The sequence below is a fragment of the Podarcis melisellensis genome, assembly GCF_964234715.1.
Source record: "Podarcis melisellensis genome assembly, chromosome: 9".
Taxonomy (NCBI): domain Eukaryota; kingdom Metazoa; phylum Chordata; class Lepidosauria; order Squamata; family Lacertidae; genus Podarcis; species Podarcis melisellensis.
Genome location: NC_138541.1, coordinates 53,109,968 through 53,136,106, shown reverse-complemented (window position 1 = coordinate 53,136,106; position 26,139 = coordinate 53,109,968). Strand labels below are relative to the sequence as shown.

At 43.9% G+C, this 26,139-nt stretch overlaps 1 protein-coding gene across 7 annotated transcripts in view; it reads left to right on the top strand.

The window, feature by feature from the left end:
• The window catches only part of LNX1 (ligand of numb-protein X 1), a 123,069-nt gene that overhangs the window by 63,043 nt on the left and 33,887 nt on the right, over nt 1–26,139 (top strand). For all 7 annotated transcript variants that reach the window (XM_081926520.1, XM_081926523.1, XM_081926521.1 and 4 more), the window contains 2 exons: nt 22,415–22,656; nt 24,385–24,540. In XM_081926520.1, the coding sequence (XP_081782646.1) occupies nt 22,415–22,656; nt 24,385–24,540 (398 nt within the window). The remainder of the gene's footprint in view (nt 1–22,414; nt 22,657–24,384; nt 24,541–26,139) is intronic.

The following is a 26,139-nucleotide window of genomic DNA, read 5'->3' as shown; positions in this document are numbered from 1 at the left end:
AAATTAAATCCTGCCTGCAGCGCTACTCAACAAGAATTCCAAATATTAGTCAACACTAATATTACAGATTTGCAGAAATATATTGTCAGCCGAACACCTGTTGCTGCCCCCAATACGTCTGTCTTGTGTGGTGCATTGATGCCTTTCAGGGTCCCTTAATATGTTGCAGTGGGTGCTGGGTTGCCACTCTTAGATCACACATCAGCTTCTCAAGTAACCAATAGATTGCCTGTTGTTGTATTTTGTTGTTATCCTGTTCTGTTCTGTTCTGGCCTGGCTGCACTCCAGCAAAGAACTGAACTTGAGCAAAATTGTTCATCAGCAGGAAACAGGGCCAAGCAAGTGGATCAAAGCTGTGCAGGACCTTGGACAGTTCCCAGAGACTATGATCTGCCCAGATGCCCAGATCAAAAGTATCCTTCTGGACTTGATGACTGCCAGAGTGAAGGGGCAGGGAATTTGAAGAAGCTGTGTCTGGTTGACTTACACTGTGTATTCTGCCTCCCCCTAGCAGAGCAAACAGCCTTGGATGGTGTACTGGGCAGATTCAAGCTTATCCACACTTCCTCTTGTTTCGTTGCTTTCCCCCAGGGAAAACTGCTCTTTAGTGCTCAGTCAGAGCAAACAGCAATACGGGTTTTCTCCAATTTGACATCTGCTTTTTAGTAATAAAGCAGAACAATTTTCCCTGGGAAAGGAGCAGGCACAGTACAAGCAGAAGTGTGAATGAGCCCTCAGACTACTCACCTGAAAAGACTGAGCACCTTCTTCCATGTTGGGAGTCTGGTAACTTCTCAGAGATGTTTTTGGTCATTTCCCTCACAGGCTCTATATCCAAAGGGCTCTGAGGTGATAAAGTCCTTTGGCAGATGATTCTGGTTCAAGGTCATTATCAGAAGGTTTTGCATGGGAAACAGTAAGAGGCTGGGTCACTCCAGTTATCAGTTGGACTCAGTGCTATTTTTCTAGGAAAATAGGTGCCGGAACTCACCATGACTCTTATAATGGCAATGGTGCCCACCTGAGAGGTGCCAGAACTGAGTTCTACCTGAAAAAAAAAATGCCCTGCTTGCACTACTGCTCCAAACCAGTGCATGCCTGGACTCCAGTCAAGAGTGTTCCTCAGTGGTGCTGGGAGGACATGGTTTTTTTAAAAAGTCTGCAAATAGATGGCATAAGACATTTTAACCAGTAAGGGTATAATGGCCAATTGAATACTATGACCTATGCACTTTTACTCAGAAGTCACCATGGTGCTTGTTCACAAGTAGGTGTGCATCCAGTTGTAGCCTCAAAAGCATACAAATAGAAACAGTCCTGAAAACTTTTAGCCAGTCCACTTGCCACAAGAGAAGGAAGTACTTGGCTGGCTCCTTCTGGAAACTGCAGTCACCCAAAAGAAATGATACTACAGCCCTGCTATGTAGCTCCTCTTCCTTTTCCATTCCAACCCCATAATTCAGATAATAATAATAATAATAATAATAATAATAATAATAATAATAATAAATAAATAAATAATTTATTATTTATACCCTGCCCATCTGGCTGGGCCTCCCCAGCCACTCTGGGTGGCTTCCATAGAAACAAAAAATACACTAAAATATCACACGTTAAAAACTTCCCTGAACAGTGCTGCCTTAAGATGTCTTCTGAATGTCAGGTAGTTGTTTATCGCTTTGACATCTGATGGGAGGGCGTTCCACAGGGCAGGCGCCTCTACCGAGAAGGCCCTCTGCCTGGTTCCCTGTAGCTTTGCTTCTCGCAATGAGGGAACCGCCAGAAGGCCCTCGGCACTGGACCTCAGCGTCCGGGCAAAACAATGGGGTTGGAGACGCTCCTTCAGGTATACTGGACCGAGGCCATTTAGGGCTTTAAAGGTCAGCACCAACACTTTGAATTGTGCTCGGAAACGTACTGGGAGCCAATGTAGGTCTTTCAAGGCTGGTGTTATATGGTCTCGGCGGCCGCACACAGTCACCAGTCCTGCTGCCGCATTCTGGATTAGTTGTAGTTTCCGAGTCACCTTCAAAGGTAGCCCCACGTAGAGCGCATTGCAGTAGTCCAAGCGGGAGACAACCAGAGCATGCACCACTCTGGCAAGACAGTCCGCAGGCAGATAGGGTCTCAGCCTACGTACCAGATGGAACTGGTAAACAGCTGCCCTGGACACAGATTTGACCTGTGCCTCCATGGACAGCTGTGAGTCCAAAATGACTCCCAGGCTGTGCACCTGGTCCTTAGGGGCACAGTTACCCCTTTCAGGACTAGGGAATCCTCCACACCTGCCCGCCTCCTGTCCCCCCAAAACAGTACTTCTGTCTTGTCAGGATTCAACCTCAATCTGTTAGCCGCCATCCATCCTCCAACCGCCTCCAGACACTCACACAGGACCTTTCACCACCTTCACTGGTTCTGATTTAAAAGAGAGGTAGAGCTGGGTATTATCTGCATACTGATGAACACCCAGCCCAAACCTCCTGATGATCTCTCCCAGCGGCTGCATGTAAATGTTGAAAAGCATGGGGGAGAGGACAGAACCCTGAGGCACCCCACAAGTGAGAGCCCAGGGGTCTGAACACTCATCCCCCCCCACCACTTTCTGAACACGGCCCAGGAGGAAGGAGCAGAACCACTGTAGGACAGTGCCCCCAGCTCCCAGCCCCTCAAGACGGTCCAGAAGGATGTTATGGTTGATTGTATCAAACACCGCTGAGAGATCCAGCAGAACTAGGAAACAGCTCTCACCTTTGTCCCTAGCCCGCCGGAGATCATCAACCAGCGCGACCAAGGCAGTTTCGGTCCCATGATGAGGCCTGAATCCCGACTGGAAGGGATCCAAATGGTCTGCATCCTCCAGGCGTGCCTGGAGTTGTTCAGCAACCCCCCTCTCAATCACCTTGCCCAAGAATGGAAGATTTGAGACTGGGCGATAGTTGGCCATCGTGGCCGCATCTAAAGATGATTTTTTAAGAAGCGGTTTAATAACCGCCTCTTTCAGCGGGTCTGGGAAGGCTCCCTCACGGAGGGAAGCACTGTCTTTCACCTGCCACACAGATCAGTGAATCCCTGTGGTTTGCAAAGTAAATGGGCTGAGGCCGTGTGTGCGGCTTTGTCCCCCTCCCCACCCTTGTACTCCGTGCAAGAACTGCATTGCGTGCTTTTGCTCCAGGTTTCTTGCCTTTGCTTGCTTGCTTCTGCAGCCTTGACCTCATGAGACAGGCAAACGAGGACATTACAGCACAGCTGATTCTATGCAGCTTGAACGGTGGTAGTGTTGGAAGTTGCTGCAGATGATGGTTAACGGGCATTACTTTTAAAAGGTGTCAGTCTCAAGTCTTGTCTGTCCAGATGTGTCTTGGCGTTCACATGAGAAACAGCACATATCTAGTTACCGCCTTCATTGGTGCTTTGGGTAGGTAATCCACATTTGAGTCTTAGAAATGCATGTCAAGACTCAATCCCAGGGAACCCTCTTTCAGGCTGAAGATGACTTCTGCCCTCATTTTGTTGTGCTGTACATTTAAAGGGAATTATCTTAGCCTTCTTCGTCCTATCTGTGGCAGGTAGCTGCCTCATATTGAGCCAGACCATCTAGGTTGGTGTTGCCTACTACACTGACTTGTAGAAGCTTTTGTGGGTTTCAGGAAAGTGATTTCCCAGCCTTACCAGGGATTGAATCTGGGATATTTTGCATGCAAGGCATGTGCTCTATGACTGAGCTAGGGCTGTCTTAGGCTGTGAGACAGTAATTGACTCAAAGTAACCCTGTGAGCTTTATGGGTAAAGAGATCTGCAAGTTGAACATCCTACCAAGTCCTTGTTCTCATTCTCATAGCAGTGTACCGTGAGGCCCCAGGGCAGACAAAAACCCTTAGGTATCATAAAGGCCAGCAACTCTGCAATCCCTGATACAGCCTCTGCTAGGAACATTTGAGATATATGGGGGTTTATCTTCTATTGCTTTCCCGCCCCCTGCAACATGCTCTGACAAATCTCTGCTGCTGTCTTCTGCCATATAAAAGGATGGATAGTGCAACTAATGCAATTTAAATGAAAGCACTAACATATTTTACCCTCTGGTGCTCATGGAAAGCGCTTCTATATTTCAGGGGCAGCATTTGGCTTCAGTTGATGTCATGTTGCATGTAGTATTTCCTCCTGGCTGCTTTGTGACAGTTTTCAGAAACAGTAACATCAGGCAAAGTCAGTTAGGGACAGGGTTTCTGTAGCAAACCATCAGAATCAAGCTAGCTGCTGAAGTTAAAGCAGAGCAAGGCAAAAGGCAATACTGTCATTAAAGTCCCACCGAATAAATAAGGAATTCCTCCATTGGGGTTGAGTTTTATGTGTATGTTGCAAGCTGAAATGGAAAGGGGGACAACCAGTCTGGTTGTCGTGTGTGCTGCATTGGATAGAGAGCTGATTCAGAGCAGGGAGATCTAGATTCAAATCTCCACTCGCCTGTGTAAACTCACCTTCTCACAGCCTAAAGGAGGTATCCTAGGTGGCAGGGAGCTTCCAGGAGGATAAATCTTGTTTAAACCGCCCAGAGGTCACTGTCTGAAGGAACATTCTAAACACTCATGCTCATTGGCTACATTCAAATGAAGGAAAGCTATTGCATCTCAACCTTTTTCTGTTATTTGGCTATAACTTTTGATAGAATACAGATAATTGAACTAACTTTTTGCATTGCATTCTTCATTAAATTATCTTTCCATTGATATATAATTGATATATAATTTTATGGCACAGTGGTACCTCGGGTTACATACGCTTCAGGTTACATACACTTATGTACAGTTACATACAACTGTACTTATGTACAGTTACATACAGACTCTGCTAACCCAGAAATAGTACCTCGGGTTAGGAACTTTGCTTCAGGATGAGAACAGAAATCATGCAGCAGCAGCGGGAGGCCCCATTAGCTAAAGTGGTACCTCAGGTTAAGAACAGTTTCAGGTTAAGAATGGACCTCCAGAACGAATTAAGTATTCAACCCGAGGTACCACTGTACTACAAAAATAAGTGGCGGTACTGTATGAGCCATCAAACCTCGGAAATACACTTTTCCCAAAAGGTTTCCACAGTTTTGGCCACTAGTGTAGATAATACTGTGGGTTGGTGCTGATGGAAAGGATGGTGTATGGCTGACTGGTGATGACAGAAACCGCACCTAGAAAGGCATCTTTTCTCTTGTGCTGAGGATGGTGGTGTAGGGCTCTCTGAGATCCACTCGTTCAGCTCTCTCTTAGAAACTGCTGGCCGTGGTGTTGCTACGGCTCCATGCGGTTTATGCCTCTTCTCTGTGTGTGCTCTCAGCCCGCAGGGGACACTTTGAATACTCAGCTGCATGCCAAGACACAGAAAATCAATTTGAAGCCCCAAAAGATAGAATGGCTGACGGAGAAGGTCACTAAACACTCACCAGCTGCTCTACTCCTTGAAGCTTGGAGGCAGATTCATCACAAAGGTCAAGGGTGCTTAATAAAAATATAATAAAAAATTAAAATCCGCCGGGTGTGCTTTGGTGTTACAAGGACAGACCTACAGGCAACTGCAGGGGCTGAGCTGAGAATCTTCTCCTTGTCCATCATGAATAAATGGGTGGAGGGAATTGCTTTTTGCATTGCCAGAACAGAACAGTGTTGTCAGAGCTATCAGATAAAGGCTGTGAGATCCATGATTGTCTCTGTCAGGCCGCCAAAGCTAGGCCAAGCTAGGTTAATTGTAACAGATTAGGGCAGGGTGAGCTAGGCCTGCCAATGTACAGAAGCAGCTCACTTTCATTCCATACTGTTAGGGTGCCTGCTGCGCTTGTTCCTCTTTGCTTCTCACCCCCAAGGATGACCTTCCATTGGATAGATGGGGCATTTGTCCAGGAGTGAGCAGAACTATCTACACAGCAGCCAGGTATGCAAGCATAGCCCCACACTGCTCACCAGCAACATAGCCAGTCAGCTTGACTCCTTGGCAGTGGTTGCACCTCTACAGCAACGACTGGACACTCTATGCATAAAGAAACTGCTCACAAATAGAGTGGTGTTTAACATTTCTGGATGTTCCCCATTCTGCACCTAAGTCTGTGGTTCTGCACTCACATACTTTGGGGAGTAACATGAACTCAGCAGGACTTGTTTTGGATTTGGCTATATGGACCAGCTATAAGGCCCCTTGAGCCCCATGGCAAACTTCTGAATGAGCTGCAGTACCTCCTCCTGGCCCATATTGGCAGCAGTGGATAGCTAGCTTAAGGCACCAGTGATTTCCCCTTTCTGGCATAGTGAGTGGAGTCTGAACATCTGGTTTGAGACCTCTGGCACTTTATACAGCGACAGATTGTTTCCGCTGATAGGTGTTCAGTCAAACTGCTCTGTTAATTTGTACCATTGAGTCTCAGTTAAGTGGTTTATAGCTTGTTAACATGTTTACTTAGATGTAAGTCCCAATGCAACTTACTTCCATTCAGTTCATTACAGGGAGATGCATGGGTGCTGCTGAGCCATGCATCATTTTTCAACTCTCTGGTAACATGTAGTTGAAATTTCTACTTCCAGACACCATTTCACTGCTTCCCGCTTGAAGTGGGTGGGGAAATGCAAACTGGTGATGTCTTGCTACATGTCTTTTCAGCCATGCACCACTTAGAAGATTCAGTGGGGAGATGGTGATTGCCAGCCCTAAAGTATTTCTCTATAACTGGAAGTTTGGACGTAACTTATTTGTTATTTCATCAACTTTCATGCCCAACAGACTGATTCATCAGACACACAAAGGAGATTAGAACGTAGTAGCTTTATGTATTCGTAGATTTAAGTACAGTGGAGGGCACATCAATTAGATAACAAAGTATACGTAAAGGCATTTTGACAGCTGAACTGAAATGCAGCAAATAAATTTGTTTTGAATGCAATTTTATGGATGGGGACGATGAAAAATGAGGCCATTAGTTTGCAGGATAAGATAGATCTAAAAGAACAAAACTGACGAGGGGAAATCAAACCTTAGTTAATAGCTTCTGACCTACATTTCCCCATCATTCATTGTTGCCCAGTGAATCTTGCATTCAACAAGCCTAGATGCTCACTTCACCATCCTTCAGGCCCACAGCACAGTCTGTCTGAAAAGGCAGTAGAGTTCTTACATCCCAAGTGTGGTCTAACACACTTTGCTGGCATAAGATGTACCAAACATGATATTGGCGTTCTCAGCCACGAGACCACCCCTTCTCTAATTGTTGCAAGCAGTCCTCTTTGATTCTTTTTGCACCCTACCAGCTGAAACCCATCCCTCTCCTATAAAGAAAAAAACCCCTTATATTAGAGAAAAGGGATCCGATAACAGATGCCAGTGGTGTTCAGTGAAACTAGATGCAGGTAGTCCTAGCAGGCTGCCCTACTTACAGCAAATGAAGTTCAAAGTGTTGGTTTCTACCCAGAAACTGACTATACTTAAACGTGATTTCCTAGCAGAAAATGTTATGGATCATTTCCAGTTGACATATTGAGACTTTTCTGACAACTATTGCCCTTATTCACTCTTCCCCGGGGGGGGGGGGTGTTATGTTGTTGTTGCAGGCAGGACAAAAAAAAGGCCCCCTGTTTAGGCAGAGAGTAGTAAATATCCACTTTTCAGGTCCCCCACCACAAATAACCAGCTTACTTTGAGTACCCATTCCCAAAGTTCCTGATTCTAGCTCATTGGGAAGTACCCTAACAATGTTGACTCCCCATTAAGTCATTGAAGTTTAACTATATGTCCATATTTCCAAGGACAAGCAGATTAATGCATATTGCAGTGGAATGAATTCTGCCATTCCAACTATTTAGGAAGTGAGTTAGGAAGTGAATCAGTTTGTTCATTATCTGCAAACACTACACTACACATCTGCTCTCAAATCAGGATAATATATATATATATAATTTGCTGGGGGGAGAGAACCATATATCATCCTTGCTCAAGATTCAGCCTTGATTATTAAATTCTTAATTTGAGAAATGCAAAGGGTTGTATTTACAGGTCTACTATCTCTTCTCTTCATTCTGCAAGATCCCCTTCCTTTGGCAAAGCCGAACTCCAACGGAAGGAGTCGGCAGAAGGAAAATATGGGATGCACATGCCTTTGTGTATGTATTTTTCATGTACTTGCATACATTTTGGGCCCTCCCATTGCATTGGACTTGAGAGACCTTGTGTAATGGTCAAGGAATGCAATATTCATTTATCTTCTTCCGGGATCCAAATTTAATCTTGTATTACCCTTGATATAGCTACACAAGGAAAACATTAAGCTGGCCTCTCATTTTTCTTGGACTGTGCTTAGAATAAGCTGGCTAATGTGCAAATTATTTTGACAACTGATCCAAAACACAGGAGAAGACAAGTTTGTTGACATCTTGTTGGTGTGGTTTGAGGTTAAACAGGAAACTTTACAAATGGAGCATCATTACAATGCTATAAATGAAAAAAATATGTAGTTTTTTTATTGGAACCTGTAAACCTTAGACCTCAAACACTGAAGACCTCTTTAATCATTACCATTTCCTCTATATTGAGATTAGGGCGATGCCCTTAAATCAGGTGTGGGGAGCATGCAGCCCTGAGTGATGTTGGATTCCAAACCCCATCAGCCACAGTCAGCATTGCCAATAGTGAGGAATGATGGGAGTTGTAGTCCAATAATATCCGGAGGGTCGCAGGCTCACCCTGCTTTAAAGTGCAGCAACTCCAGCTGACCTCTTGAGTTGTTTGGTTGGGCCAACCTTGGATTAGAAAGGGTTTTGCATCTGAATTTTGACTATTTGTACACGTATGAAATTTGTTGATATTTTTGTACATCCCTCATTCCCTTTGGAAGCGCAGCTGTTCCCAGCAGCTGGGGATTGAAGGGACGTGACTATATGTTCTGGCCATGTCATGTTCACGTAAAACTAGTGTCTTAATTCTACTTTTTAACACCTGGGAGGCTCTCCTAGAAGTGTGTGTGTGTGTGTGCGCGCGCGCTTTGAAAGCCAGAATCTGCTCTAACATTCTTTATTGCATGAATGTTTGTCCTTTGTTTTTGTATGCTGTTCTTCCTCGCTAAATATGCCGTGTGTACTTTTTGGATAATTGCTTAATCTCATGATTTGGAACATTGCTTGGGTCATAAGTGTTGTTTTGCCACCATCACCAATGAGACTTTTTTCCTTCCAAATTTCCTTCTCCCAGAAGAGATTAAATTCCAGAACATTCTTGTTGTATCCATCCAAGACATGAAGATGATAAGAGTGGACAGTAATGGATGCTACATTTCACATTGCATGTGCACAGCTTTTGAATTTGGCAACTGTAGTAGAACAGAGAACTTTCAGATGGAGAGTAGATGTAAAGTCTCATTAGCTGCATGCCAGTAGCAGACTAGATTACAGAAGGGGGAGAAATTTGGCTGGGCTTTCAATTTAATACAAATCTAGCGCATTCAACTTCCAGTATGCAAACTGAAACACAGCTATCCTTCGAGGTTCACACCTTTCCAAATTTTGCAGTGAGGTTCTTCAACCAAAAGACGTGTATAGGAATGCATATGTTAGGGACAAAATGCAGTTCAAAATGCAAAAATTGTTTGCAAAATATTTGGCAAGACTGGATACAAAAATGCATCTAGGAGAATGCTGAACTAAAACGCTGATAAATTTTCACTAGGTCTTTTTTAAAATCACAAACTTGATGCAAAAATGTAGCAAAGGAGTAAATGAGAAACAGAGAGGAACTGAAACTGGCAGCTACGTACACCCATAAACCAGATTAATGCATATTTCAGTTTACTGCAAGCTGGTGCCCTCCAGCAAAGTCTGGAGGGCACCAGCTTGGGGAACGGTGATACAGCTTTAGATACTTAATCATTCTTCAGCTATAACGCCAACAAGGGGACTTCCAAACATTTGTGGCTACTGTTAGACAGACAGTTCTTGAAGCAGGATGTCCTCATTAACCCTTGCAAGGGTTTTGACCTACTATTACTTTACAAGCACAAAGCTCCCCCTAATTCCCATGGGGATTCCACTTATCCACCCAGCTAGGAGGAAGCGAAACAAGGATTTACTCCCTCCTTCCAGCTGGACAATGTGGTTTGTCAGTGATTGAATCAATATGCTGGTCACTCACTATACACTATGATATCTGTAAGAAGTCATAACATGGAGATACATGACCTAAACATGGGAAAGCTTATAGAAGGCAGCTACCCTAAATTACTTACTGGTAAAAAATAATAATGAACCCTAATTCAGACCAGATACACATTCTGAGAATATGTTTCACTCCCTGCTTCTCTGTCTTCAAATTTCATCCTTTGCAATCTATCTTCAATATCCAGGTCAGTTATTTGATGGCTGCTGCATCAAATAACTCCTTGAAATATACAAAAAGTCTCTTGGGGGTCTTTTCGTTTGCAATTAATGCAAACTTATTTTCATCCAGGTTTCTCCAGCTATTGGTTGTTGAGATGTTTCCGCCACTCAGTAAATACCGAATTTTTTGCTCTATAAGACTCACTTTTTCCCTTCTAAAAAGTAAGGGGAAATGTGTGTGCGTCTTATGGAGCGAATGCAGGCTGCACAGCTATCACAGCAGCCAGAACAGCAAGAGGGATTGCTGCTTTCACTGTGCAGCAATCCCTCTTGCTGTTTTGGCTTCTGAGATTCAGAATATTTTTTTCTTGTTTTCCTCCTCCAAAAACTAGGTGCCTCTTGTGGTCTGGTGCATCTTATAGAGCGAAAAATACGGTACATGCTGACAAGCAATTAAAAATCTATACCCTGGGATGCCATGCAGTGCCACTGAGCATCAGAGGAGCTTTGCAGACAATGGTGAGAATTCCTGCTTAATGGAAGGAGTCTGCTTTGCGTGTCCTGTGCCATGGAAGGCCAGGGGAACAAAAATAGCATTTGGCAGGCATGCACACTTCTACCACTTCAGAGTGGTTTGTACACATCAGTTATGCTTCATAGCTCCTGTTTTCCACATGTGACTATGTGGATGGCTTTTGTTTTGTTCAAATGAGAAATAATGCATGATTGGGGGGAGAAATGCTGTTTTTCCTCCTGTTTTTGCTCAACATATCCCGTGGCTTAAAATGGTTTGACTGTCAATCTCTCACCCCAGATAATTCTGGGAACTGTAGCAGTATGAAGAAGCGGCTAGCAGCTTATCAAACTAGGATTCTCAGGAATCTTTGGGATATACCATTAGAGCAGTGGTTCCCAACCTTTTTAATTTTTTTGGCCATGCCCCACTTAAGCACCTCTAAAATCCTGATGCCCCACCCCCGTGACATATAATTATTCTTCTTATCATTTTTTAAAAAGTGAACTCCTATTCATGTGGAGGAATCCTAAAAGGTCATTACTTGGTGTAAACAAGCTTCCAAATTGCCCCCCTTAAAAATCGAATTGCCTCCCTATGGGGTGTGTGCCCCATGTTAGGAACCATGGCATTAGAGTGAGGGCTCAAAGACACTTCTGCTTCTCCTGTGCTTTTTAGGCATGGGTCTGAGCAGTTTTGCCTTTGCCCTGTCACTTTTTCCTGGCTTTATTCCTATAGGAATAAATCAGAGCAAGCAGTAGTCACTGGAATACCCAGTTGCCATTTGCTCCAATTCAGCTCTAAACTGCAGGTTTCCCCGGGGGAAAGCAGTGGGCAAATGGAAGTGTGGATAGGCCCTTTAAAGAGGTCCAGCACCGAGGGCCTTCTGCGGTTCCCTCACAGCGAGAAGCCAAGTTACAGGGAACCAGGCAGAGGGCCTTTTCGGTAGTGGCACCCACCCTGTGGAATGCCCTCCCACAAGATGTCAAAGAGAAAAACAACTACCAGACTTTTAGAAGATATCTGAAGGCAGCCCTGTTTAGGGAAGCTTTTAATGTTTGATGCATTACTGTATTTTAATATTTTGTTGGGAGCTGTCTAGAGTGACTGGGGAAGCCCAGGCAGATGGGCAGGGTATAAATAAGAAATTATTATTATTATTAGTGTAGACAGCATATCTACCAGACCCATAGGTCCTAAGGTCACTCCGTCATCTGCATCAGTTACTAGGGAAGTAAATAGTACCCATTGGCAGAGAGTCTCTCTCTTTTCCCATTCGCTCACAAGAAAATACCAATCAGCCTCTTCCCTCAGCCCCTTGGAAGATGGGGATGCTGATGATTATGTTTATATCCCACCTTTCTTCCAAGTCGCTTAAGGTGGCATACATGATTCCCCTTCTCTCCATGTTATCCTTGCAGTGACCCTGGGGAGGGGGTGACTGCTCCAGTGAACTTCATGGCCAAGTGAGGTCTTGAACCCTGGTCTCCCAAGTTCTAGTCCAGCACTCCAACTCCTACACCACACTGTCCATGAAGACACATCAATGGGTGAAAAATATTCCCCTATCCCCAGTGCTATTTTTCTAGAAAAAGAGGTAACAGAACTCACTATGAACACCTCCCTCGTTCTCTGAGAATGGCAATGGCGCCCACCTAAGAGGTGCTGGAACTGAGTTCCTGAGAGCTGGGGAAAAAGCCCTGCCTATCTCTGATATATGGGGATAGATCTGGCATTTCTGTCTGTTGCAGCACCTGGTCCTTGTTTTTGTGCCTCCATTATGTGACCTGTTGTTGCTGGTGAGTAGTGGTTTTAGTTTTAGGGGTGTTTAAGTGAGGGCTTTCCTGCCACTCAGAGCCAGTGAGAAGGAAATGTCCAAAAATGGCTGTGGATCCTTAATGATACATTGGAGTTGTACATGACAACAAATGGCGTTCTGTCACTATTCTGCCCTGTAATATGCAATTCCTGGGTACCAATCTGACCTACTTAATCTGTTTCTTTACTCTGCTGGATGGGTGTTATGGTCTGAGAAACCCATAAGATGTACATCTCTGTTGAACGGACCAGAAGAACAGATGGGGTTGTACCTTAGAGCTTGGATGTAGGCCATGGATTTTGTGGTGTGTTCTGGATAGTAGCTGGCAGCATGTAGATATGTGTAGAGGTCTGTAGGCTTCTAATATAAGGTGGTGCTTATAGGTCCATCATGTTAATAGCACCGCAGTGCCCAGAAAGTACATACCTTTTGTATGAACTAATCCTGGCCTTGTTTGGTGAGGCAAAAGTTGTCAGACGTTTGGTGATCCTCTGAGATGCCTCCTGTCTGTGAGTCCAGAAGACACCTGAGGGAAACAGTTATTGAAGAAAATGTTGGTGGATGAAAGATGATAAGTTAGGCCAGGGCTTTTATTTATTTCAGGGGAAACTCACAGGAACTCAGTTCAGGCATCTCTCTGGTGGGTGCCATTGCCATTCAAAAAGAATGAGGGAGGTGTTCATTGTGAGTTCCGGCTCGTTTTCTAGAAAAATAGCACTGCGCTAGGCCCATGGCAAATAGAAAAATCCAGCAGCAGTATGTCATTGCATGAAATAGCAAGTTTGAAGGCGAATTTGCAGAGAAGTACTGTAGAGTCTATATTGCTTTTGTGTCTGGAAGTGGGAGAGTTTGCGACTTAATTTGCGGAAGCAGGAAAGTAAATGTTAAAGCATATTTTAAAGTGAAGCCTTTGGGGAATTGGGGAGACACACACTTGCTAATATAACTATTCCAATCCATGCTAGAAGGAAGAGAAGAAAAATAAATAGTCTAAGGAAACTAGATATATCCATGGGTATAAAGACTTCAGCCTGTGCTCAATCTTGTATTGAGTCTGAATTTTGGAGCTGTTTGCAAATGGACACCATGAGGGCTAGTGGCTTGTTGTTGTTTTTTTCAAAAGGAAAAGCTAAGATTCTCAGGGTAAAAAAAATCCAGAGTTTCCCCATCTGGGACATTATAAGGAATAGTGCTTTCTATGATAGATCTAAGAGCATTATATATCTAAAAGCTGGTCATTTTGGGAGGATTAGCCATCTGTGTTGACAGGCTGTTACAGCTATACTTACAGAAAGCAAGCAGGATTTGTTTTAAATATGTCTGCATTCATTCTGCCAGCACATCAGATGCTTGATGCAATGTGGTATACAGGACATGAGAGTGAAAGTCACTCTCATCCAAAGCTGATGGCTTTGGAATATGTGTGCATTTCTAGTCCATGGGGGATGCCCATGAGTAGAATAACAGATACAGTGGTACTTAATTCGTTCCTGAGGTCCGTACTTTACCTGAAACGGTTCTTAACCTGAAGCACCACTTTAGCTAATGGGGCCTCCTGCTGCTGCCGTGCCGCTGGAGCACGATTTCTGTTCTCATCCTGAAGCAAAGTTCTTAAGCTGAAGCACTATTTCTGAGTTAGTGGAGTCTGTAACCTGAAGCGTATGTAACCTGAAGCGTATGTAACCCGAGGTACCACTGTATATAATGGCCTTAGGGTAGCTGATTTGGGTACATTGAGAAACAGAAGTGTGTCCTAGTCTGGTCAGTGCCTGGATAAGAGACCAGTGGCGTAGCGTGGGGGGGCAGGGGGGGCCGGCCGCACCGGGCACAACATCTGGGGGGGGCGCACTCGCATTCGCAGCTCTCTGCCCCCACCTGGCTCACTCACTCTCTCTCACGGGTTAGGGGGCGCAAATTACTTGCCTTGCCCCGGGTGCTGACAACCCATGCTACGCCACTGTAAGAGACTGCCAGGGTTACCCATGTATGCTGCTCTGAGCTTCCTCAAAGAAAAGTAAGATATGAGGAGCATTGCTATGTCCTTAAAAAATTCAGGTCAGAGGCCTGTGACCAATATTTGCATAACATTTGCACATACTAATTTATTTCTAGATAAATTGAAGCGAATTTCAGAGGGAAAGCAACCCTGTGAGCAACATATTATTTTAAATTAAAGTTTTTAAAAAGCCAGGTGAAGAGGCAGGAAGTCTGGGTCCAGCTGCAGAGGGACCAAGAATCGGGGCCCCTGAGTTGCTCCATTAGCAATATTTGTAAAGAGCTGTCCATCTTCTGGATTGCCTGCTCAGTGGCAAAAGTTTGTGGAGAGAAACAATGGGTGGTAAGCAGCTGCTTTTGACTCATGGTAGACCACCTTGGAATTTATCAACAAGCCTGAGTCAGGACCATTGATTTCAACAGGTCTCCTCTGAGTAAGGCTTAGTTGAATGCCATGCAATACATGGTTACTTTCTACCCAGGCAATGAAGGAAAAATCCCCAAATATTTGTGTCAGTGAGACTTCACTAAAACCAATAAAGAAAAGAAAATATAAAATATTTAGATTGGTATGGTGTGTCAGAATAACTGACACAGATGATATTGCTCTCATTTTCTGAGCAGGAAAGTTACAGAGACTCTCCAGCTCAAGGGAAGTAGGGTGATGGGAGAATCAAACATTCTGCTGTCTCCTCAACATGGCGGCTGCATTCCTTGCAGCTTACGCTCTCCACCTTCTTCCTGCCCCACCATCATGGAAACCTAGGAAGTCACTTCATCGTAGTCACACCCTATCTCAATATTGTCTGCACCTGTCAGTGGCTCTCCAAGGTTTCAGGCACCAGCTTTATCCAGCCCTCTCTGGGGGCACCATGGATTGAGCCTGAGACCTTCTACACTCAAGGCAGGTGTACTCCCCTCATAGATGACGTTCGTGGACCTGTCAGCTTTGGCAATGTGAGCCTACAGTTCAAGGACTGTGACGATATTTGCATGTGTTCTTAGTTTGAAAATAAGCCACGTTGGGCAACATTTGGGAAACTATGAATCATGATTTAAAATTAAAAAAAAATTAAGGAAATGTTTCAGACAGCATCATGAAGGCAAGAAACAATTTGTTCAAATGTGGTGTGCGGTATTAATGTGAGACTTCCGCATTCAGGTCATGTGGCTAAGATCGGAGTAGAAATCTACCGTTTCTTGACAGACAGACAGACAGACAGACAGGGTTATAGGCACATGCAGTCATTCACTTTTGTTCTTAAAAAGGTTCTTTGCAAGTTGCTAGAGGTCAGATTGCGAATTGATCAGGTCAGGAGAATCACTGTCTGTCTTTTCTTCCTCTTTTTTTTTTTTGGTTTTTAATTAAAAACCTTTATTTGCAATATTTCCTCTCCATCCATCTCACGTCCTTCTCACCGGCAACTTGGCAACTGATTTACATCTTTAAACTTTTAACCAACCCTTTGCAGGCGCGTTAACGACGGGATTCGATGTGCTTTCTTTGGACAACACGGGTTATTTACTGCTCATTACTATTGGGACGTGCTGTCCGTTGAAATGTCGATACCTAAAAGAGCCAGTGGGGGATGAAGGTCGGAGGTATTAAGGTCACAGAGGTCAGAGGTAAATGTCACTAAATCCAGACTTCTGGGAGGCTATTAACACCATGTTCCGTCAAATGCAGAAGTGTAAAGACAGTGTTCAATTGTTTGCAGTGATCTGCCTGGGGCTTCTCTCAGCATCTCGGAGCAACTAGAGCCAGGAGGCCAGTGAAGTCTGGAGCCTAATGTTTAAAAGATGCTTCGAACCAAGCCCAGGGCACTTAAAAACTATTCACTGCTTCAAATGTGGGCACTGCTGCCCCAATTGTGTATTGGCACAAGCTTCCCAAATTGGCATCCCTGAACCAAGAGGAGGTTTTAGATGGCATTGAGATGGTAAGAAACCCATTGGGACCTGATATAATCCGAAACTTGTAGAAGCACTGCAAGGTTAACATGAAATGTCAAAGGAAGTATAGAAAGAAGGAGTACGTCATCACAGCTCAGTGTTCAGAGAGGCATGCCAAGGTTTTTTAATGTTCAGCATGAATGTATAATACTAGCAGGATGCTCACAAAATTCTAGGATTGTGAAGGGAAATGTAGCTCCGTTGCACATAAAAGGTCCTAGATTTAATTCTGGCATCTCTAGGTTGGGTTGGAATAGACTCCAGTCTGTACTCTGGAGAGTTGCTACCAGTCAGTATTGAGCTGAATGGACCAGTGGCTTGTCCCTAAAATAGGCTATAGTTTCTAAGTACAAGAAGGACTTCCACAGAATCATTAAAGCTTATTCTGTAACTCCTGTAACACAGGCGCATATCTTTGCTAATTTCAGTTTGCAAGAACATAGGTTTCTTATACCAGATCCATCTAGCCAAGCATAATGCTAAACAGTGGTGTAGTGTTTTGTTCATGAATCTGGGGCTTGCACCGTGGCTGCAAGGAAGGGATTGGAAACTTTTGCTTCCACTTTCAGCTAGTCACAGTTTAGTGTTGTATTGGAACCCTAAACTGCACTTAATCTTAACTAGAGTTTAGAGGAACAAGTGGACTTTACAAACCACAGTTTGAGACTAATGTGTTTCAGTAAACTGTAGTTGAGACTGACCACACTTTATTGGAGGGTTTTTTTGTGGACTAATGATAAAATGTAATTAGCTGTCCTGGAGAAGGAGGGACGAGGAAACAGGCAAGCCTGAGATCTGTGCACATAACACTAAATGGAATTCAGTACTGAGTCTAAACTAAATCAATAGATAGTGATTGGTTGGTGGAGATGCTGTTAAGTCTGGGGTTATGGTTGTAGTAGCACCAGTGCCATTAAAGCCATGCATGTTCCATCCCAAGCCACAACACAGAGAGTTCTTTTTGCTGAACTGAATACCTTATGCAAACACAATGATACTCTATTTTCACCGTTTACCTTTTCCACATTTGGCCCTGCAAACTGCTTTTGACAGTCCTTTCTGTACAGTTTGGAATATGTTGCTGGAAAAAGGGGTATCCTCCCACCAAAATTAAGAACTTTCCAAAATCTACATGTTGTTGACTGGATATAAAGCTTTGCTGGATATGAGAAGCTAGTTGCACAATTTCTCTGAATTTTGATCTAAATCGTTTGGATTTAAAGTTTGGCTCCCCCCCCCCCAAGAAATGGTTCCGTTTCCCACCCTACCCAAGGGATTGTAGAATAACACAGACTCATGCCCAATCAAGCAAGACATTAGAAGCTTTCAGATTATATTGGCAATGTATTGTGAAACAGCCATGCATTTTAAGAGCATTTGTTCCAGTTTCTTATTTTTTAATACTTCATAATAACTATAGCAATATTATCTTCATGGGACAAACAGGCACACCCTCTCTTGCTTTGTTTTTTTAAGTAAAGATGATTGAGCCTTTTGGCATCCATCCCTTTGGCCTGTAGCCTATGGTGCATTGACTGAGAATACAGGAGGCTTTGCAGGCATAATCGCATATCCTTAGCTGTTGGAGGAGTAGCGCACAATCCCTCTGCTATCGGTCACAAACAACTTCTTGCTGGGGCAGAGGTTGGTGCTGTGTAGTAGAAAATAAGCAGGGAAGTTCTAGCTCTTTGTTGTTTAGTTGTTTAGTCATGTCCAACTCTTCATGACCCCATGGACCAGAGCACGCTGGGCACTCCTGTCTTCCACTGCCTCCCACAATATGGTCAAACTCATGTTCGTAGCTTCAAGAACACTGTCCAACCATCTCGTCCTCTGTCGTCCCCTTCTCCTTGTGCCCTCCATCTTTCCCAACATCAGGTCTTTTCCAGGGAGTCTTCCAGGGAACTGTCAGAGATGTGATGCTGTTCAGTGTCGCAGAAATATTATTAGCAGTGTCATTAATTTGTTTCTTAATGGCCTGTTTTGGAAAACAGACAATTAAGCCATATGGAAATTAAGCAGGAACTGTTCCAATGTGATCAAACTTAGCCATGCGCCACTGTTCTTTTTAAGAGAGGAATTCATTGGCTTAATCCTGTTTTCTTTTATCTAAGCAGTGTCAGCATAAGTAGTCTCTGAAAGGCAGCAGTAGCTGCTGTGGCAGATAGTGTGATACGTTTGAGGTACAGATGTTTGCCTGTACCTGCATGTTCCTGGGGCTTCCCACCATATAAATACACAACAAAATAGTCGTTATTTGCAGTGGCTTACATATGGTGTAGGGACGTGGGTGGCGCTGTGGGTTAAACCACAGAGCCTAGGACTTGCCAATCAGAAGGTTAGCGGTTCGAATCCCCATGACGGGGTGAGCTCCCGTTGCTCAGTCCCTTCTCCTGCCAACCTAGCAGTTTGAAAGTATGTCAAAGTGCAAGTAGATAAATAGGTACCGCTCTGGCAGGAAGGTAAACGGCATTTCCATGCACTGCTCTGGTTCTGCAGAAGCGGCTTGGTCATGCTGGCCACGTGACCCAGAAGCTGTACGCTAGCTCCCTTGGCCAATAAAGCGAGATGAGCGCCACAACCCCAGAGTCGGCCACGACTGGACCTGATGGTCAGGGGTCCCTTTACCTTATATATGGTGTACATGAGAGTTGTCACCAACATTTAGTTTAAAGTTACTTTCAAAATAAGTGCAGTGGGTCTTGACTAGGAGAAACATCATAATCATTCTACTTAACATTTGTATAGCACTTTGCTGTGTTCAAATTGTTGTGCATGCATTCTTTAGTTGCAATCCACACAACAATCCTGTAAATGTTACAAAGTAAATATAAGTCAGTGCTTTAGATGGAGGGACTTCAGTTAAGGTATAGAGTGTTTTGCCAGCAGCTCCTAGTGAAAACACCTTTTCATGGGTCGGTGACAGATGCTTGTAGGAGCATCCTTCACAGGCACCGAAAAGTGGCGCTACTAATTTCAGTGGCGGAGTGGACATTTGGAAGTAGCTGTCATGCAGCTTAGGTGTGAGCCAGCCCTGAAAGGTAAAGAAAGAAGTGGCCGGGCAGAAACAGAACAGGGAGGAACAAGTTCAGCTAGGGAGCAGCACGGCAGAAAGCACTCTTCATTAGGCAGTTCGCTGGCATGCATTCCATACATTAAAGCAGCATTGTCTTATTAAGGGCTACCGCTGTTTCAGGAGTTCCTTCACAGAGGACATTTGTGTGAAAGTCATTGGCTAACCTTAGCCAAGAGAACAATAACAGAAAAGAGAACAATAACAGAAAGTGGGGCAAGCCCATTAGAGACTGATTAAAAAGCGGAATTCATTGCAAGGAGGAGCATGTTTTGAACCTTTGCAGTGGCAGAATGAGGTTGGTTCTGGAGATAAGTGACAGGCAATTTCCTCAGAGTGGCCTGGTTTTTATGGTTATTGTGCGACTCTCATTAAGGATTCAATTCATCTTGAATGCTCCTCGTGGTGAGGCAGTCAGGCATTTCTCCGAGTGCGAAAACCGTGTGCTCATGCATGAGCAAGAGAGAATTTTTTTGCCGTAGAGGATTGCTCCCACGTAACAATAAGCTGTGAAAATGACTGTGTGTGTCCGCATTTGAATAACATTTGTTTAAATTCCGGGTCTTCTGAGCCATGTCACCGTCTCTTTGCAGACTCAGCCTCTGAATTGGTGAGTTGCAAGTTGTGTAGCTATGACCGTTCACTTTCCCGTCTCAGAATCTTGTGGAGTTCTTCCAGTCGTCTCTTCCAGCTGCAATTCCCAGAGTGGTCCCTTTTCCCAGGGAGCTCTGAGGGTGTTTGTTTGTCACAATCAAGCGGTGTATGAATTTTATGAAATAAAATAAATAGTTAAACTATGGAGATCACTCCCACGGGAGGCAGGGATGCCTATCAACGTATATGGCTTTGAAAGAGGATATACAAATTCACTGAAGATAAGGCTATCCAGGAAGATGACTATGCTTTGCCTCACAACTGGAGGCGGCATGCTACCAATTACTGGAAACCACAGACACAGAGAGTGCTCTTGCACTGGGCTTCTGCTTAGGAGCTTCCCATGGGCAGCTGCTTGGCTGCAGTGTGAACAGGATGCTGGACTAAGTGGGCCTGATCCTGCAGGCTCTTCTTATGTCCTTGCACTAAATTTTAAAAAGAGAATGTGTTGTGTGTGCGCGCACGCCTGTGTATTCATGTGTATTTTTCATAATAACCAGATGTGTAGGTTAACCAGATGTGTAGGGGATACTGCTGGGAAGATGGGGGCATCAGGCAGGCAACAGGCAGCCCCGCAGCTGGCTCCAGCCACCGGCCAGCAGCTGGTCTCCCTCGGAACAGCATCCAACAGCGACACGAGCCTCAGATACGTTTAGAGACCCATGCACGCTCTGTCAGCAGAGTGTGTAAATCACCTCACAGCAGAAGAGGCGGACAGAGAGTTGTGCAAGCCTATTTGTACAGCACTTTATTCAGCATAGTTCAGGAACAAAGGAAAACATGTCTGCATCCCTTCGTCTCCGGCAAAACAACAGTAAGCAAAAGCAACATACAATGGAAGTTCCCAGCAGACTGTGCTGGATGTAAACAGGCACGTGATACACAACAGTCATGCCTGACCCTTTTAAGGTGGAACGGAACTATATCCTAACATAGGTGTGATTGGGAATAATGCATGTGACTGGAGGAAGAGGGACTGTCCCTTTGTCCCTCCTTAAATGGTGCCCCTGCATTGTCTGCCTTCTTGCTTTTCTTGGAATCATAGAGTTGTTTTTCTTGACATAGAATCATAGAGTTGGAGGGCCACCCCTGCAATGCAAGTATCTTTCATCCAACGCAGGGCTGAAACCTACAACCCTGGGATTAAGAGTCTCATGCTTTGTCGACTGAGCTAGGGAGCTTGAAAATGAGCATATGACCAGAGGGCAGGTGGGGAGCCTACATGGGAGAGACTTTTGTTACCAGGCCTAAACCTATGACCATCTGAAGCATCCCAACTCTCACTAAGAGGCAGGTGGATCAACAAGGAAGGCCTGTTTCAGTGAGCTTATGGGAAAGCCTTTTGCAAAGGCGGTGGGAACACTGAATCTGGAAGGCAGATGCAACGGCGCTCGCAAAGTGACGGCTGCTATGACAGACACTGTTTGTCATGGTGTCGAGCCCAGCAGCCTCCTATGTGTGTGGCTTTTTCTTTCCTCAAACGTAAGCTGACATAGACAAGCTTTCGTGCCTCACACTGCCCTCTTTCATTAGCCAAAGACAAAGAGCTGATTATAGGCTCCGTTCTTTGTTGTGATCAGTCACCTGCCTCTCTGTTTCCTATCCAGTAGAATTGCAGCCACAAACAGGCCTGTGTTGCTAGAATGGGGCTCTTCATCAAAAAGTAGACTTTTCACGTGAATTAATAACTTAATCCATTATGATTAGATGTCCCCTTCCCCTTCCCTCTCCTATTTAGTTCTGGGAAAACATGACAGGCCAAAAATCTTTTCATAGTGTTGCTCACTGTCCAGTCTAATTTATTGTTTAATAAAATGAATTCATGTTAACTGCTGGGCATTGTTACTGTTAACTTAATATGATGAAAGCTAACAGTTTGCTCAGAAAACTGAACATGGTAAGATAGAGTCATCTTTTCTTTTTTTCTGTCCTCTGTTGTTTCTGGTCAAACAGTTTTTGTGATTTCGCCTCATTAAAAAAAAAATAAAGAACCCCCGAACACTATTGTCTGTCTCCATTTGCCTCAAGTAGATCTGAACATGATGTTTCTCTTTCCTTTATTTGTTTAGGTGTAAAGGAGCATCTCATTACGGCCTTACCAAGGAACGAAAACGGCGTTCGCAGGATGGATCTCCCGATTCTAATGCCCCTTTAACTGTAGCTGCCCTTGGCCCTGAGCTCTCTGCTTCTGCCACCATCGCCTTAATGACAGATGAGCCAGGCCTAATCAATCCAGCCTTTAGCACCACCTCAGAAGACAGCCAGTCAGGAGCCACCTCTGCAGATCTCCACAGAAGCAACCAAACTAGAAGTAAGAAGCTCCTCAGATTTTGCCCGCTTCTCCCTGAATGACCCCTCTTCTGCCATATATACTTGTCAGAAGACATTTCATACTTTTTGGGGAGCAGAAAAGGCCTGATATTAAACTGGGGGGGGGTCTTCAGATCCTAGCAGAGCAATCTAGATCCCAGGGTTGGGTTTTTTTGGGGGGTTGGGTCTGTGCTGGCACCAAATTGTGGGGACAGAGTGCCTTAGGATCCAGTGAATTCAGGCAAGCTCTGCTTCATTTATGCCCTGCCTCCATGAATATCCCATTTTGGTGTTCTGTGCTGGCTATTGCTGGTGGCAACATTCCATGTACCACACTTACCATGAAAGCCATGGGAACCTCTATAGTGATTGACGCAACCCCCAGGCTGGTGTGTGCAAGTGCATCCTAACACCCTCTAGCAGCACACATCAGGGGTTAAGGTTGCTCTATAAATCAGCTAATGGTCACACAATGTACAAAATAACACAACTTTTTCGGTGGGAAGAGTGCTACCAATGTTCTAGACAGCAAACGCAGGAAGGCGTTATGAAATATTCAAAATCAAATTCTGATATGATCTCATTGATGACAAAATACTTGAGATTTCACTATGGCGTGGGATAGTTTAGCAGTAGAATGAGAATAATGAGATGCACAAGCTGCACAAGAAGTGCAGGAACTTCTCAAGTCATGTGCCTTACCTCAATTGTCAAATACTGTAAAGATGTGAGTCACTTTGTATGTCTTTCACCTCCGCATATACTTCTGTGTGACATCTGGCAATGCAGTCCCAGGTTTTGTTATTGATTCTAGCTCTGTGTTATCTGAGCATCACATATCACTACATAACAATATCCAGTTTTCCGCATGCTTATCTGATCATGGGCCCACAGAATCTCTCCTTTTTATGAGTTATTACTGATACCATATGAAATCTGTGAACAAAATTGGAAACATAGAGAATTGCTGTCAAAAAAAGTGCCAAACGTTTTTGAACCAGAAAATGCACCAATTCAGGAAAATAGTCTACCCCTTCAGCAACCTACGAAAAACATTGAAAAATTAGTTCAGCTTTTTCCTAGCAGTAGTACTGGCTTATATATATAGTTAATTTTTATCTTTAAACTTGGAATATGTTTGTTTATTATCAACCCTAAAGAAAAGGAGGAATGTATTACGGATTCATTAGGCCACACATAGTGGGTATTGTTTGAAGAATAACAATTTGGCCTTTGAAGACACATTGTTACGACTTAGTACTGCTTTTTGAAAATAAAGAGGATAATAGACTATTCCAGCAAATTCAGGGAAGGAGTAACAGCTTCTTGGAATGAAGACTCTCGGTGCCCCCCCTTTCTTTTCTTTTTGCAATCATGGCATGGCATTAATATTATTACAAATGCTTTACTTATATGAACTGCACTGGTCAGAGTGAAATTCTGCAGTGCCAGTGAAAAATTATTGCTTTTGGGGACTATTGTGGAATTGCTAATCAATATTAAGCCCTGCAAGTTCGTTTTGGGGGACGACAGGTATGAAATAAGAGGGTGGGATGATATATGTAACTGTGAAGCAAGGGCAAAAGTGTCTCTCTGTGTGTGTGTGTATTCCTTTAATAGTTCAGAACATTCCTTTAATAGTTCTCAGAACAAGTATTTAGGTCTTTATCCCAAACCTACATAATTTTATTCCTTTTAAAAAATAAATCTCTCTCTCCCTTTGCTGCAGCTCGACATTTTGAACGTTCTTCTATAAGGAGCAGGTCTTTTAAAAAAATAAACAGAGCTTTTAGTGTTCTTCGGAGGACAAAAAGTGGGAGTGCTGTTGCTAACCACGCTGAGAGGGAGAGGGAGAGTGTTGACCATTTGGTTGCCTTGGAGGAAGGTAATAATTTTTATTCTTAAAATGTTGTCTTTTTAAATAGTTGATTGTTTAATTTTAACATGTGAAAACAGAAAATACTTTGTGGGAAATTGTATAGGAATCTTGTGAATGCTAAATTCTTGAGCCAGAAGTTAAAGATGTTATTCTGTGCAACAAGCTCCATAGAAACTTATTATAATAAAAAAATCCCCCACCCATCTGGCTGGGTTGCTGTAACGTACCTTTCCTTACAGCTTTCACAAGACAGTTTGTCATTGATGGTGTCATTGGTGTGGGTGAACTTAGATTTCTGCTTAGTGTTTGTTGCTTTTTCCTTAGGTAAAATGAACTAAAAAAGAAAGAAAGATTCTTTACCATTAGAGGTGAGAATAGGTTATCTTCCATGGATAGTGTACTACATACAAGGGCCAGCACGCCTATGAGGCAGACTGAAGCAGTTGCCTTGGGTGACAACATCTCAATGACGTAGTGCCCCCCCCCCACACACACACATCATTGGAGAAAAGGTTGCAGTGATCGCTTCAGAGATCCAGAGAGATCATACTGGAACTTGGAAGCCACCAATGCAGCTCCCATGGCGGGGGTGACACTAGCAGAACCTGGAAACTGCTACCACACAATCCCAGTAAGTTTGATTTTGACGAGGATGAGGACATCTTACCATTTCACCTCGGGCAGCAAAATGCGACGGGCCACCCCTGCATGCATATGCCCCTATACACATACAGAGAGTCAGCTCAGTTCATCTGTATCCTCCTCTTACTCCCTGACCCTAAAGCCATTATTGTACCTTTAATGCCAACAACATGGGAAGGTATTGAGGGATATACAATATATATACAGAGGAATGGTATGTTTCCTATACAGCAGAGCACAAAGGATTTATACACTTAGCACATGTGGTAGGAAGAATAAATGACTAATCAGAATTGGGCCTCATTTCATCTTCGATGTGGGACTGTGGAGACTGTGGTTTTGCAAGGAGAATTCTGGGAGGATTGTGGGTTTGAAAGAAACAACGTTTAAGCAAGGCCCCAATTGCCTGTCGGCTGTCAGCTGTCACCATCTAGCTTCTAGAATCCTCCTGATCCATCAAAATTCGTATTCATTTAATCCTGTCAAGGTTCAAGAGCTGGTTGTTTCTAAAATTATATTTCCTATTTCATGCTCTCGCTGAGGTCAGCTGCAGTTCAGATGGTTTAACTGCCAGTATTATTTTAACTTTCCTTTCGGTAGCTGTCAGCTTAGCTTCAGTTTATGTCTAGACGTATGTCCCCTGACAATCAACATTTAGTCAAAGTGTGATTTTAAAAGATCTAGGTTTGTCTCTTTTATCAAGGCCTACACAGAGAGATAGGGAAGGTAGAACCCCACAGGGAACAAGAAGCAACATTAACAGCTGCCCATGCAAGAGCAGCCTTGAGACACCAGTAAGATATGAGAAGTAGCAGGCTCTTCATTTTAGTAACCTCCGTTGTATATGTTTGTGAGGCACTGTCCCTGTCCTGTGCCTTCTTGATCTTCTGCCTCTTTTCCTTTTCCTTTTCTCCATTACACTGCAATTCAGAGACTGTTTCTCTGCTAAAGTAAGGTGGGATG